We start from the raw sequence: 15,896 nt of genomic DNA on the forward strand, positions 1-15,896 counted from the left end.
GGCTCCTGCTGCTGCAACAACAGGTTATTCTGTTTTGTGAGGGCCAGGATAAAATTTCCCGTAGGTGAGATCAAGCCTCTTGGCTTTATGTTGTGCAGGCCAGATCTAGAGTCTGCTTCTCAGTTTAATATTTAAATCTCAAATGTGCTTGTGTAGGTCATTCCCATGAGCATATATATAAAGTAAAAGTAAAGTTGTGCTGTCGAGTCGGTGTTGACTCCTGGCAACCACAGAGCCATGTGGTTTCCTTTGGTAGAATACAGGAGGGGTTTACCATTGCCTCCTCCCACGCAGTATGAGATGATGCCTTTCAGCATCTTCCTATATCGCTGCTGCCCAGTATAGGTGTTTCCCATAGTCTGGGAAACAAGAGCGGGGATTCAAACCGGCAACTTCTGGCTTCCTAGGCAAGTTACTTCCCTGCTGCGCCATTAGGCAGAAGGTCCAGAAATTTAGGACTGACAAAAGGAAGTACTTTTTCATACAGCACATAATTAATCCATGGAATTCTCTGCCATGGGATGTGGTGATGGCCACTAGCTTGGATGGCTTTAAACATGGCTTAGACAAAGTCATGAAGGACATGCCTATCAGTGGCTACTAGTCTGGTGGCTATAGGCCACCTCCAGCCTCAGAATCAAGATGCCTCTCAATACCAATTGCAGGGGAGCATCAGGAAGAGAGAGGGCATGCCCTCACCTCTTGCTTGTGGGCTTCTCAGGAACAACGGATGGGCCACTGTGTGAGACAGGATGCTGGACTAGATGGGCCTTGGGCCTGATCCAACAGGACTGTTCTTATAACTGATGTGGGACAATATCAAAGAGAGGCCTAAGTCTGCAGGAATGGTGTCAGGAAAGCAAAGGATCAGAATGTGCCAAAAGCAGCATAAAAGTTTTTCAAACTTCAAAGTCCTGCACTAAGTATAGTAAAACATTCCTTCACAGAATTTTCTGGAGAAAAAGTCTTTTAAAGGCACAGCCATCTTGATTTTCTGTGTTCTATAAGTAAGTAATTTTGTGACGGGCTGCCAAATAGCAACTGCCACTAGCAATTACCCATTCTCATTAAAACGTCAGAGGAGTCATTCACAGATCCGTTTTTCACAAAGCTCTGGACCTTTAACGCCAGTGTCAATGTTCCTTTTGATTTCGGCAGAGTCTGGATTTTTAGCATATTAATAGCTAGGAAAGAAGAAGATAGATAGATTAGACAGAGGCTATTTACACAGTTATTTGAAGTAAGCATGAGTTTCCAGTGCAGGAATATTATGACTTTGTCAGAGGGTAAGAGAGCACTGTGACATTTTATAATGAAAATAATCTTTGAAATGGCACTTCTATAGGGAATTCTGTCTAAAACATGCGCTAAAGAAGTTAGTATATGGTTTTTACTTTAACCAGAACTATGGTTCTCTGTAGGAGCACTTAGTTCTTTCAGGATACTGAGGCTCAGTGTGGAAATCCAGAAATCTAGTGGATTGTGAGTCATTTGAGGGCAGGGAAACATTTTTATTTTTCTATGTAAACCACTCAGAACTGAGCAAAGAGGCACCTTTTAAAAGTGGTGATTCTCTTTATTTAGCAGGACCGGCCCTCTCCATCCCCAGCACAACATCCCTCCAGTGACTGTTGCTGGTGTCTATCTTATGTTTCTTTTTTAGATTGTGAGCCCTTTGGGAACAGGAAGCCATCTGTGTGTGTGTGTGTATGTGTATGTATGTAAACCGCTTTGGGAACTTGTGTTGAAAAGTGGTATATAAATATTTGTCTTATTCATTGTGAGAACATTTATGTTGAAAAGTGTGATATACATAATATTAATAATAATAATAATAATATGCTGGTAGAATTGATTGGCAGTAGATTCAGGACAGAAAGTTCTACTTCGTACAATGTATATTTAATGTATGACATTCACTGCCACCTGGCCTTAAAGTGTCTTGGGGAAACAATTTCCAACAGGAAATCAAAGACCAGGAGTGGTCGAACATATGGAAATGCAAGCCAGATACTTCATCCTTGGCCCAAATTAAGGAGAACTTTCTTTAAAGTTTTTCATCGATGGTACCCTCAAACATTTTTTTTTTAAAAAACATCTGGTAGGCCACTGTGTGAAACACGATGCTGGACTAGATGGGCCTTGGGCCTGATGCAGCAGGGCTGTTCTTATGTAAGTGTAATCTTCAGCATGCAGGTGTAAGTATGTTAGTATAACAGCAGGAGAGGGGACATGCCCTCAACTCCTGCCTGTGGCTTCCAGCGGCATCTGGTGGGCCACTGTGTGAAACAGGATGCTGGACTAGATGGGCCTTGGGTCTGATCCAGCAGGGCTGTTCTTATGTACCTGACCCCAGTAAAATTAGCGCACATTCATAAAGACTGTCCTCTGCTTTGCTGGCATGGTTGTGGGATGAAGAGTACCTATTTTCATCTTAGGTGAATCTGCCCCAGGGTCTTACACTTTTGGACAGAGGTATTCACAGAGATGAGTAACATCACAAATCAGAAAATAGGATTATGCCCCCAGCTGATGTTAGTAAATATATTTTCTGCAGTCAATACAGATGTGCCATCAAAAAATGAGTAGTATTTATGGTAACTGCTGCCAGGTTAGCTATAGGCAAACACTGGAAAGATCAAAACATGTCGATGGAAATCTGGTACAATAACTTATGGCATATCGCGATTTCAGAAAAGTTAACCCATATTATTTGGTCCCATGCAAACCAGACCACAAATAACTCGATTTAATTTGGTCAGATTTCATTCTTTTCACCGGTTGGGAGAATTTTGGTTGTTTTCTTACCCCAAACATGATTGATGAATCGAGGTTTGCTGTATGATGTTTTGCTGTTCGTATTTGGATCAATTTTGTTCTGCACTAATAAAGTTTTTATTTTAAAAAATTTTAAAAATCATGGCCCTGGGATTTGATGATGACCAGTTGGATCACGTGGCTTTCAAAGGAGTTTAGACATATTAATGGAGGAGAGGTCTATCAATGGCTATTAATTATGATAGCTTAATGGAGCCTCCATGCCCAGAAGCCATCTACTACTTAATTCCAGATGCTGGGGAACAACAGTGCCTTCATGTCCTCCTTGTATATCTGATTGGCTGATGTGGGAAACAGGATTCCAGAATAGATGGATCGTGAGTCTGATTCAGCAGGTATGGAACCATAGAGAGTTAGAGTTGGAAAGGGACCTTTAAGGTCTTCCAACCCTCTGCTCAGTGCAGGAAATTGCCACAAGTTTTCTATATTTTAGTTCCCTAGCAAAAGGTGACATGTGACTTTATAAATAATGAAAAATACAGCACTATATACTTTGAAAACACTTTTTACTCTGTATTTTTTATTGTAGTGTAAACTTGTACATAAACAAATGAAGCTTGTTTATCAAGTTGCTAACAGAAACTGACCTGGCTGCAGAAGGAATTGCTTGCAGAAAGTTCCTTGAATGTGTTGAGAGTGATGGCAAGAAAGATACCTAACAAAAAATGGTGTTTAGCTCTTGGTTATTGAATTCCAGAAGGGTTTACTTCTGCATGACTGTGCTGTTAGGAAAGGGTTTGTCCCTGTTTTGTCCCTTTGGGGATGCCTGGTTCACATTTTGGTTCATGTGAGTCGCTGGAGTTGCTATTCTTAAGAAGTCTGTTCCCTCCCTAGGGGATCTAGAAGAAATATGTCAGTGTGGTAGGAAGGGGTTACATTCTTTTCTCTAGTGCATAGGCATATAAATTCTGGTGTCAAACACCACATAGGGAGCTGCCTTCTAGCGGGTCAGACCCTTGGTCCATCTAGCTCAGTATTGTCTACACAGACTGGCAGTGGCTTCTCCAAGATTACAGGCAGGAGTCTCTCTCCCTCTTATCTGGAGATGCCAGGGAGGGAACTTAGAATGTAGATGCGCTTCCTAGAGTGGCCCCATCCCCTAAGGGGGATATCTTACAGTGCTCACACATGTAGTCTCCCATACAAATGCATCCAGAGCAGACCCTGCTTAGCAAAAGGGACAGTTCATGCTTGCTACCACAAGACTACCTTCTTAAGTGGCGTAGCGGGGAAATGCTTGACTAACAAGCAGAAGGTTGCCAGTTCGAATCCCCGCTGGTACTATATCAGGCAGCAGCGATATAGGAAGATGCATCATCTCATACTGCGCAGGAGGAGGCAATAGTAAACCTCTCCTGTATTCTACCAAAGACAACCACAGGGCTCTGTGGGCACCAGGAGTCAGAATCTACTTGACGGCACACGTAATCGCAAGACCAACTCTCCCCACAGTCATAGTTACTGCTACACAGCACACAGTTGCCATCTCACACGCTGCAAATGGTGAGGTGTCTTTTGAGCTGTGATAACATTTTGTGGTGGTGCTTCAGTTTCTCCACTTCCCCAGGCAGTGAGACGTTTCAGGGGTTTGCAGTATATCTTGGGATTCTGGAAATCTGCAGTGTGCCTATTTTGAAATCTCCATTTAGTGCCCACAAATTGTGAAATGATCAAAATGATCGCCTTGCGAACTGCCTCGTCAGGGACCCTGAAGTCATGAAAACGTTCATTAAATGTCAAATAAATAAAAAGCCAGGATGTACTGCAGAGCATTTCTAATCAATATTGCAAGGTGCTGTAGATGTATATGGAGAAAAACTACGGTGTAAGCAGCTTTATCTGCTTGCTTTGAACTTGCTCTCTCACTTCTACCTGAATGTTGTTTTTCTTTGGAGCTCCTCAAGGGGTTTGAATTATACAGAGACAGACTGACCGTTTTATTTTATAAACATAGACTGACAGAATGAGGGAAATTACTCCGAGTCACCCCACTGAAATTAAAAGGGCATATTAAGAAGTTCTTAATGTTACCTTTTGCTATGCTGATAGGTTTTTTTTTAAAACACCAGCTGTTAGCTCTTTGAGGTTGGTACAATTATGTTGCTAACACTGCATGCAGTAATATGAAATTGACTGTATGAAATTGACCGTTTCCTTGCAGAACCTTTTGCTCTCTTTTGCCCAGTGTTATTTACACTGGTTGGTGCAAATGGTGCCACAAACACATTTTAAAGGGGTGGCTGACTCTATTATATTTAGCAGGGAAGGAGCAACTGTCTCTGTTCTGCCCAAGCATAGAATTCCTTGTTCCCAGAGTGTCTTTCTGCTGGTGTGTTCCTAACCCCTAGGACAGGGAACCATATTCTGGCCCAATTGTGGCACACTGTTTGGGACTCACCCCTGCTAATCAGGCCAAGTGGCCCAATTTAAAGTGCTGGCTCTCTTATATTTAGATGGGGGAGAGCAAATGTCTCTGTGCAGTAAAGGTAAAGTGTGCTGTCCCGTTGGTGTCTACTCCTGGTGCCCACAGAGCCCTGTGGTTGTCTTTGGTAGAATACAGGAGGGGTTGACCATTGCCGCCTCCCAAGCAGTAGGAGATGATGCCTTTCAGCATCTTCCTATATCACTGCTGCCTGATATAGGTGTTTCCCATAGTCTGGGAAACATACCAGTAGGGATTCGAACCGGCAATCTCTGGCTTGCTAGTCACGTAGGGAGGTGCAAAAAATTTGACCGAATCGATTCAAATCCAAATCGATTTGGATCCAAACTGCCCGCACAGCATGGGATTTGTTCAAATCGATTCGAATACGGGCAAATTCTAATCTAATTCACATTGAATTCAAGCAAATTCTATTCGAGTCCAGGCAGATTCCAGTGCTGGACTAGGACCAGGGAGCTCCGAGTTCAAATCCCCATTCAGCCATGAGACTTGCTGGGTGACTCTGGGCCAGTCGCTTCTCTCTCAGCCTAACCTACTTCACAGGGTTGTTGTGAAAGAGAAACTCAAGTATGTAGTACACCACTTTGGGCTCCTTGAAGGAAGAGCGGGATATAAACGTAAAATAATAATAATGATTAATAATTAATAATCAGCTTTACTGGGAACAGCCTATATTCTGCGATGATATCTATAACAATTGACAATAAAATTCTGGCATCTCAGGTCCTTGGGAAGGACTCGATGTCTGGATAAAACAAACTAGTCAATAACACCTGTCTGACTGTGTAAACAAGAAATAATAAATTAATTATTATTATTATTATTATTATTATCGTGCATGCATTAATAATAATAATAATAATAATATTCATTAATAATAAATAATTAATTAATTCAAATCGATTCAGATGAATCCCATTCTGCGCAAGCAGTTCCGCATCAGATCGATTCGGTCGGATCTTTTGCACATCCCTACGTGCAGCCCAGCGCAGCATCTCTCCCAGCCCTTCCAATTGCTTAATTGTGAACTTTCTTGTGGTCACAGCCCTCCTCGACCAAGTCAACGGGCCACCAACCCGACGGCTGCCCTTCGCCTCCCTGCACCAGCCGGAGGCGCCGCAGCCGCCCGCTCACGCCCCCGCGCGCGCCCCCTCCTCCGGGCTGCGGGCGGGGTGGTGCGCGCCGAGGAGGGGGCGGGGGGATCCCCCCCTTTCCCTCCTCCAGCGCTTGCCCCTCCCCTTTGGGGGCGGGGCCTCTGCCTTCGCGCGGCGGGAGGCCGAAGTGCTGCTGCGGCCGCTGCCGGCAGAGTTGCGCGGTGGCAGCCGCCGCGGAGGGTCCCTGCTTTCCTCCTCCCGCTTCGGAGTCTGCTGCGCGGAGCCATGGCGGAGCCTGGGCGCCCAGTGCCCCTCCTTGGTCGCCGGCCTTTGCCCCTGGCCGCCTGCCTCTGCCTCCTCCTCCTCCTCGTGCCCCCCCTCGAGGGAAGCGAGCCCCCCAGCTCCGCGGACCCCGACGGCGCCCCCTATGCGGGTAACTAGCGCGAGAGCCGGCGCTGGCTGGCAGCAGCTGCTGACCCCAAAGTTGTCTGGGGCGCGGGCGGGGGGCAGGCAGCGGGGCTGGTGGGAGGAGGAGCAGCGGGGCATCGGGGAGGGGAAAGCAGCCGCAGCCCTGCTGCACTCCGGGCAGGATGTCATGCTGTGGTTTTAAAAGGAGAATTTAAATCAGGACAAAGTGTGTGAGAGATTTAAACTCTCCCTCTCGGTTGCGATTGCTGCATTTTACGCATCCGCCCGCCCGCTTGGATGTGTGAATGCAGCGATTGCTATTGATAGGGAGAGTTTAAATAAGGATTGATAGGGAGAGTTTAAATAAGGACAAAACGTGTGTGCACCCATTGTTGATTAACAAATAGACCTTTCGTATAACATCAGAGCAACTGAAGAAGGTAGAAGTCTTGCACATTATATTTCTGTTTGTTAATCAACAATAAATGTATACTATTCTTTTTTTATTAACTGCATCTTTCTGGGGCTCCAGAAAATACTTGTATGGAGTTCTCTTTGCAGCTTTAGAAATAGTCAATTTGTGTGTGTGTGTATCTATCTATCTATCTATCTATCTATCTATCTATCTATCTATCTATCTATCTATAATGTGTGTGTGTGGTGTGTGTATGTATGTATGAATGAATGTATTATGCATGCACAATGCAAAGATAAAGGGATAATTTAAATAGAGACAACATATGTGTACATTGCTGGAGATGTATTTATTCTCATATATATATTAACACACACACACACACATACATTCATTTTCTTGATCCTATCACTATGAAAACACACATTTTGTGTTTGAAATGAAAATGCACAAGTCTCCTGTGTTCAGTGGGACTGGCTTCCAGGTTGAGTTTTGGCATAGGATTGCAGCCTCAGGATTAAGGTTGCAAATCTGTGCACACTTAGGGGTAATCCCCACTGATTACAATGGGAGTGCCCATTTGTTTTGCTAGCTCAGTGGGTGCAAAGGAAGGCTGGTGAATGCATCTTGAACAATGTGAGTTTTTGCTCATCCGTGCAGCATGGGTCGGTTAGTCCAGGATAGACACAAGGATTGTTTTTGGAGGGGAGATGTTGCTTCCATCCCATCCATGAACGTCCCTCCACTTTGCCACCCTGTAAAGAGTTCATCCCTGACTTCACCATTATTTTTAGGCTAACTTTGCTTCAGTGGGCAGATAAGGAGCTGAAGCTGTTATATTTTTATTTATAGAGATGTTGCTGCCAGATTTTGGAGTTTTAAACTAATAGTTCTTTTGATGAAGGGGAGGAGAGAAATCCTGCAGGGATTTAAATAGAAAGAGATACATTGTGTGTTCGTGCAGCTGTGGCATGGATGTCTTCTTGCTTTGGAGAGATTTCAGCTGTTTAAATCTGATTTGAAGGACAGTTGAGGGTTTAGAACATCAGTATTGCCACCCTGGGAGATGATGCAGAAGCAGAGATTAGCAGAATGCCTCTAGATCCTTTGTATGCACATGGAATGAAAATGGTTTTAAGAGACCCAGATTATATGGATTCGTCTTTTTTGCAGAAAGGTTGAGGATGTTGTGATGGAGTTCATTTCATTTTTATCATGCTTTCCCTACTTGGTTTGTGTATGTTAAAACAATCTTGCATGCGCCTGATACTTCTGCCTCCTCCTTTTATCTTGTTTAAATATAGTTGGGCAACTTTATTGTTGCCTAAGATGTGTGTTGCCTTACTCAGTTGCAGTGGGAGGAGAACTGGCCTTGTGGCAGCAAGAATGAGTTGTCCCCTTTGCTAAGCAGGGCCCACCCTGGTTTAAATTTGAATGGGAGACTACACGTGAGCCCTTTAAGATATTCCCCTCAGAGAATGGGGCTGCTCTGGGAAGGGCGCCTGCATGCTTAAGGTTCCAAATTCCCTCCCTGGCATCTCCAGATAGGGCCAAGAGAGACTCCTGCCTACAACATTTTAGAAGCTGCTGCCAGTCTGTGTAGACAATAAATACTGAGCTAGATGGACTAAGGGTCCGACTCAGGCAGTTTCCTATGTTGTAGGCTATTCTTTTTTTCACAGCTAAATTGCCAGATTTGTGGTGTTGGTTCTTCCCTTTCACAAATACTACTTTTGCTTTTCTCTTTTGTAAACATATTGTTTACTAGTATTTTTAAGCCCGTTATGATAACGGGCGCTAGCTTTCTATCCCGTCTTTTCTGTCTCTCTCTCTCTCTTTCTGTCTCTTTCCCCCCCCCCCCTTGTCCCCTCTCTCTTTTTGTTTTGTTGTTGTCTCTGTTTTTGTTCTTCCTTATTTTGCTTTTACTTTTTTTGGAGGGGGGGTGGATGAATAACGGCCAAAATGGCCCATGAGAAGGTGGCCGCCCCCGCCTATCGCCCTCCCGCGCACCCAGCTGCCGGAGCCCACCTTACCCGCTCCAGCCCGAAGGAGAAGAGAGGAACTCGGAAACAGAGCTATTCTCTGTGTTAAGCTGCTGCCCATACTGTCGCAATGGACGCAATAGGTGTCCTTTGCATCCATAGCGGCAGTTTGAGCAGTGACTTAGCACAGAGAGGAGCTCTGCTCGTGAGCTCCTCTCTTTTCCCTCGGGCTGGAGCGGGTAAGGTGGTCTTCGGCAGCTGGGAGGGCGATAGGCGGGGGCGGCGACCTTCTCATGGGCCATTTTGGCCCTTAATCTTTTTTGGGGGGGGAGCGGGGAAGGTGATTTTGGGCAGCTGGGAGGGCGGGTGAGCAGGCGGCGGCGGCTGTGAGCGGGCGGGGGCCTCGTTGGCGGCTTTGTCGCCACCTCGCCCAGCTTCATTTTGGGCAGCTGGGAGGGTGGGTGAGCAGGCGGGGGCGACGGCTGTGAGCAGGCGGGGGCCTCGTTGGCGGCTTCGCCGCCACCTTGCCCAGTTTCCCTGTCCCCCGTCTCGGTCTTCCCCCGCCGCCATTGCCCTCGCCTTTTTCAGGGCGGCCGCTTCTGGTTGTCTCGGCCTCCTCTCGCCGTGCCGCAGCTCATGGCCGAGGCGGCGGCTCTGCCGCCGCCTCGGCCACTTTCCCCCGCCGCCACACACCGGCTAATGGCCGCCCGTGGCTGTGGGACACTGGTGTCTGAGGTCCTGTGTCCCTTGGGCTCTTCTGGGCCTGCGCTTCGCGCAGGCCCAGAACAGCCCAGGGAGGCAGGGACGCAGATCCCCAACGTTCCAAGGCCACGGCCACTCACTTAGCCTTTTATTATATAGGATGTTAAGTCTCATATTTATAATAATTGTGATTCCTCTTCTGACATACTTCAGGAAAAATCTGCTTTACTGAGTTCTGGAAGCTTAGTTATTCAAAGGGAAGTGTTGTGCCCCTTCTGAAGTAAGAATGTGTTTAAAATGTGCTGTGCTGTAAGACAGGTATAAAATGGTCTGCAAAGACCAGAAGAGTCTTATCGACTTCAGCTTGATCAAAAGTATTTGTTTATTAAATGTGTGTTGAGTTGTCTGAAGTGTTTGTCAAGTAGCTAGTATAGGAATTTAAGAGAGTGTGTGTGCGTGTTGCATCGTAACAGCTGGTTCTGAAGAGAAAATAAATGGGGCATCTTTGTAAACAGAGAACATTGAATTGAATAGGCAACTTGAATGTTTTCATTTTAAGTAATACAAACAAACTGAAGTTGAAGTACCTGGAAGAATGTAGTTATGCTTCTAGTAATATCAGTGTCTGAGTATGTAAAGGGTATCAGTTGTGAAAAGCTGATGGTACATTCTGTAATGTGGTATTTTGTTTTCGGAACAAGAAGACATCTTTGATTGATCTAAGCTTGTTAGCTGAATCTTGTTTCTCCCCATCATCTAGTTTAAAGAGTAGCTTTAAACGAAAGGGCAACGCATGGATGTATTTTGCATCAATGAATTGAGAGATGCTCCCCGCTGGTACTATATTGAGTGGCAGTGATATAGGAAGATGCTGAAAGGCATCACATCACACTGTGCGGGAGGAGGAAATGGTAAATTTCTCCTGTAATCTACCAAAGAAAACCATAGGGCTCTGTGGGTGCAGGGAGTCTGAATTGACTTGACGGCACACTTTACCTTTACAGCACTGTGGACTGAAACTTGGTCCTGAGTGAGTTGCAATATCTTGGCCTCCGATCCCGATTTAGAAAAAGTCTATTAAAATACCAAATAGTGCAGTGGATGTGAGAATGAACCGTACTTTGCAAACACGCATTTTGTAAACTAAGATGCTATAAACTAATACAGCGCACTGGATGTAAAGTGAATGTAAGGAAAACATTCCTTTTCTTCTTTCTTTCATATTAACTTTAAGTTCTTAAAGATAGCCATGAGTAAGTTCTGTGTTTTTCAAAACTGTGAAAGTTCAGTTTACAGTTTTAGGTTGCTGTCCTATGCACACTTTCAAGTAAGTCTTGCTGAATTTAGATGGACTTGCATATGATCCTGTTTGGAAAAATGTGTGTGAAAGGGGAGTACTTGTGATTTTGGTGTATCCCAGCTTCACCACTTATTTGCTATGAAATGCAGTTTTCTAGTGGTTTGACTTTGTCAGTAACTACTGTGGTTTTTCCTCCCCTTCCTACAGATATTCGAATTTGAAGCAACACTGTTGCATGGTTTGAGGAAAGGAGAAGCCGCTGCTAGTTGCAAACATCCCGTTATCAAAATAAGTCATGCTTCTGTGGAAGCGTTTCTTAGAAGGTCTTGTTCTCTGCTCAAGATAATGTCAACTTTAGTAGGTTATGGAGAATTAGGGACAGGAGTCCTTCTATAACTCTCACAGAGACGAAAGGCTTATTTGGATATGTCAACGTATTGTAGAACCCAGTGCTGTGCTTTTACAGTGGAGTAGGCACCTCATGGTGCAGCAGGGAAATGACTTGCCTAGCAAGCCAGAGGTTGCCGGTTCGAATCCCCGCTGGTATTTCCCCCAGACTATGGGAAACACGGATATCAGGCAGCAGCGATATAGGAAAGATGCTGAAAGGCATTATCATCTCAGACTGCGCGGGAGATGGCAATGGGAAACCCCTCCTGGATTCTCCCAAAGACAACCACAGGGCTCTGTGGGCGCCAGGAGTCGACACAAACCTGACGGCACACTTTACCTTTAGGGTAGCTTTGTGGTGGTGATAGATCCCTGTGTAGCTGATTTTGCAAACTAGTTTTTGCAGACTACTATAGACAAAACAATGAACCTGGGAACAAGCCCTGCAGCACCAGAGGCTGCATCTGCAACTTGCTTGTACAGTATTCTGAAGTCTAATTTGCATATATATTTACATAATCTGCCAATTTGTATGCATGTCCATAACTCCACAGAATAAGCAAACTATGTACGAAAACATGTTATGACCATCTCTCTATCTTTCCCTCCCACACTTCCTTCCTCTTTTCTCCTTTCTTTCATATTCACTTTTTTCATGGGTTTACATGCAACGCTTTATCTTTCCCTGATCTGTTCACCATTCCTCCTTCACATCGTCACCAGCCATTATCCTGGCCTCTATCACAGTGACTAAGACTCAGCTATTTTGGTCGAAGAGTTGTATGTTGCTATCTGCAATCATATGCACACCCTGGTTTGGGGTCAAGCCCTATCGAATTAAGTGGGACTTGTTTCTGAGTAAGCATGCCTAGGATTGGGTTATTTCCTACGGATTAGGCATGATTTCTGCTCCTCTTAACAGATGGCTGGTGAGATCCACAAGGGGATTCTGAAAGCCTGCTTATGTGGTGCTAGTTTGGAGCATTATTGCCAATTACTAGCCAAACAGCTGGTGAAGCCACAGCTTGGAACAATGACATTTACTTGCATGTATACCTCAAAATGTCAAGCACTTTCTAAATAATTCAGAACAGAATATTTCTCTGCTCTATTAAGCTTCTAATCTTGACATGATGATGGTGCCATGGGCTGGTGGTTCATATATTTGGAGAGATGGTGTTCATCCTTCTATAGATGGGGTTGCAATCCCCCTGAAGGATCACGTCTACAGTCTGAGGGTCCTCCTAGATCCAGCATTGTCACTGGAGGCCTTTAACCAACTGAGATTGGTTCACCAGCTGCAGCCTCTCTTGGACAGGGTTAGCATAGCCAAAGAAGTATGCTCTGGTAATCGTTAGGATTGACTACTTCTAATGTGTTGCATGTTGGGCTGCCTTTGAAGACTGTTCAGAAATTGCAGTTAGTTTTGAATCCAGCTATGAGTGATTAGTTGGACTGGCTACTGGAACACTTCTGAGCAAAGTGCTGGTGCTTCCCTTTAAAACCCTAGAAGTCTTTGGGACCTTCTGCCTTCTGAAGGAACACCTGCTCCCACTTGTTCTTACCCATGCTCTGAGGTTATCTTGGGAGGCTGTTCTGTCCACCTCGTCTTTTGGAGGTGAGATGGATAGAAGATAACTTTCTTCATTATGGTGGTCTGCTGCGGAATTCTCTACATGGGGAGACTCACCTGGTGCCTACATTGTTGTCCTTCAGGCACCAGTTGAAGACTTCTTCAAAATCTGTTTTCCCAGGCCTCTTTAGAAACTATTATTTTAAATATGTTGTTTTAAACTATTTTTATTACTTTTGTTCATTCTTGTATGTTGCTTTTTTTTTAAAAAAAGCAGCTTAAAAATATCTGAAATAATCTAAGGATGCCAGTGTGCAAGAGGGTAAAGAAAGGAACACTTTGATAGCCAATAGCCAAAATGATGTCTGGTGCTACTTGAATTTCCCTCTGGTTCATTGTGAAACTTGCAAAATCCACGGGTAAACTGTTGATGTTTACACAAAACATTATGTTTTCATCTTGAAGGTTTTCTGGCTCTTTGCTGTGATACCCTCTTTGCATGTGAGCTGAACGTAAAAGAATGTTATGTTGCCTACACATACATTTTCTGTATCTTCTTCTAAGCCTAGCTTTTTCAAGTAGCACCAGGTCAGTTTCACAAATCTGCAATAAGAACTATGTGTTTCTTTGGCTGCTAAAAGTGGTACAGTCCTCCCTTGCCAACCGCGGGTTTCCCGATCGTGGTTTTGAGTATCCATGACCACAAAATTGTGGCAGGTCTTACCAACCGCAACCTGAGTATCTGCGGTTTGGTGAGATGTTCCCCCATTTGGGGTGGGGTTTTTGCAATTTTTGGGGGGGTTGGGGGTTCATTTGGGGCGGTCCCCTTCACTCCTCTTACTGACTCCTGGTGATTTGGGGGGATTTTTTCTATATTTTACTGGTCTTTTTGTGACCGCGATCCCCCTAACCCCCTGTTCACCATTGATTTCAATGGTTCGTATACTGCGAATTTGCCAACCACGAGGTTTTCCCGGAACAGAACCCTCATGGTTGATGAAGGATGACTGTACTCGGCAAGTAATGGAGTTCATTATATGGCCAGAGGAAGACAACACATCGCATGCTGCAGTTGGTGTGACATGAAAGGGTAGCCCAATCTCACCAGCTCCATCTGAGACTTGCCTTGTGTGCCTGCACAAGATGTCATCATTCTTTGGCTCTGGGAATCCAGCCTAAAAAATTAAGAGCCAGACTGCCCTCTGCTTTATGGGGCAGGGGGTGGACCCACCACCAGCAATGTTTTCTGCTCCATGGGATGGCTAACCAGCCTCTCTCCCTTGCTTTCTCCTCCTCCTTTCATGTCTTCTGGCTCAGGCAGGCGATGGACAGATGAGACCAGGAAGGAACATAGGAAGCTGCCCTATACCATTGGTCCGTTTAGCTTAGTATTGTCTTCTCTGACTGGCTGTGGCTCTCCAGGGCTTCAGGCAGGAATTGTTCTCTGCCTTACCTGGAGATGTAGGGGATTGACCTTGGGACCTTCTGCATCCAAACCCTCCCCACCTTGCTTGCTCACTGCTGCATAAAGTGTGTTATGGGTCCTTGGGATGGTGTTGTTAGTCAATGCTGATGTTGAGGTTGGCTGGAATGGGAAAAGGAGAGAGAGAATCTTCATGCTCTGTACTTGTGATCACGAATACGATAAATAGTTCTATACCGCTTTCCAACAAAAGTTCCCAAAGCGGATAGATATAAATAAGTCAGATGGCTCCCTGTCCCCAAAGGTCTCACAATCTAAAAACCGTCCAGAGCCATTTTTGGAGGGTATAGAAATCAAATATATTATAATAAATAAAAAATAAACATAAGATAGACACCAGCAACAGCCACTGGAGGGATGCTGTGCTGGGGATGGAGAGGCCAGGTTTGACAAATTTTCTTTGAATTTTGAAGCCAGCCCAGAAATCTAGCAGCCATCCAATGGACGCTTGACAAAATTGCTGGACTTAGTGTTAGATATTGTTGAGGGGGGAGGTAAATAGGCTTCTCTTTATCCCCTTTACAAGTAACCTGCTTACAACAGAAACTGGACTTCCTGGGGGAAAATAAAGCTTTTATTAAATAATTCTACCTTTGAATATCCTGGAGGGTTTTCAGACAGCAGGCTTTACTGCAAGTTTACTGTGAGTTTGAAGTTGCCCCTCGCTCCCCCAAACGGTGCAAAAAAATGTATTTTTTAACCTGGGATATAAATCGGGCTATACTCTAATTTGCAATGAAAAACCCGAATCGTGTGTGAAGTGCTCCCCGAGAGCTTGCAGGGACTTTGGGGTAAATCTGGCCGATATGTGAACATACACCCTCCGTTCCAGAGGAGATGTGAGCTAAAAGCTCTGTGTGAAAAGTGCCCTGGTCCAGGCAGCATGGTTAAATTTTTAGGCACCATGGTTCCCTGGCACCTGGGATTTGTCAAGCCCTGTCCACGTAGCAAGAGTGTTCAGTGAGGGAAACCCTGGTTTAGATCCTTGCTTGACTCTGCCATTCATGATGTGCCTGCCTCATTGGGTGGTTGGGAGAATTAAAAAGAGAGCCCTGCGTATGCTGCCTTATGTTCTTCTGAGGAAGGAGACACAAATCATCTGCGGGAACAAAAAAGGACACCATAGCAGATGCTCTTGAAGGGGATCACAGATTGTGCCTCAGCGTCTTGCCGTTATAAAAGGAAACAATTCTGTAGCAAAACCAATGCATCTGTAAATACGTGTCGCTGCTAAAACTGAATAGGGATGTAGGAAGCTGCAATTGGAC

The 15,896-nt window shown here is 44.9% G+C and overlaps 1 protein-coding gene across 3 annotated transcripts in view; it reads left to right on the forward strand.

Moving 5' to 3' along the window:
* The first annotated feature begins 6,532 nt into the window (after positions 1-6,532).
* CHRNA5 (cholinergic receptor nicotinic alpha 5 subunit) overlaps positions 6,533-15,896 on the forward strand; it is a 29,121-nt gene continuing 19,757 nt past the window's right edge. For 2 of the 3 annotated variants that reach the window (XM_053272368.1, XM_053272369.1), the window contains exon 1: positions 6,533-6,808. In XM_053272368.1, coding sequence (XP_053128343.1) covers positions 6,661-6,808 — 148 coding nt within the window. In that variant the 5' untranslated portion in view covers positions 6,533-6,660. Of the gene's footprint in view, positions 6,809-9,295; positions 9,420-15,896 lie in introns of those variants that run through there. The other variant, XM_053272370.1, reaches the window with a different exon arrangement.

This window comes from Hemicordylus capensis, chromosome 10 (assembly GCF_027244095.1).
Source record: "Hemicordylus capensis ecotype Gifberg chromosome 10, rHemCap1.1.pri, whole genome shotgun sequence".
NCBI lineage: Eukaryota > Metazoa > Chordata > Lepidosauria > Squamata > Cordylidae > Hemicordylus > Hemicordylus capensis.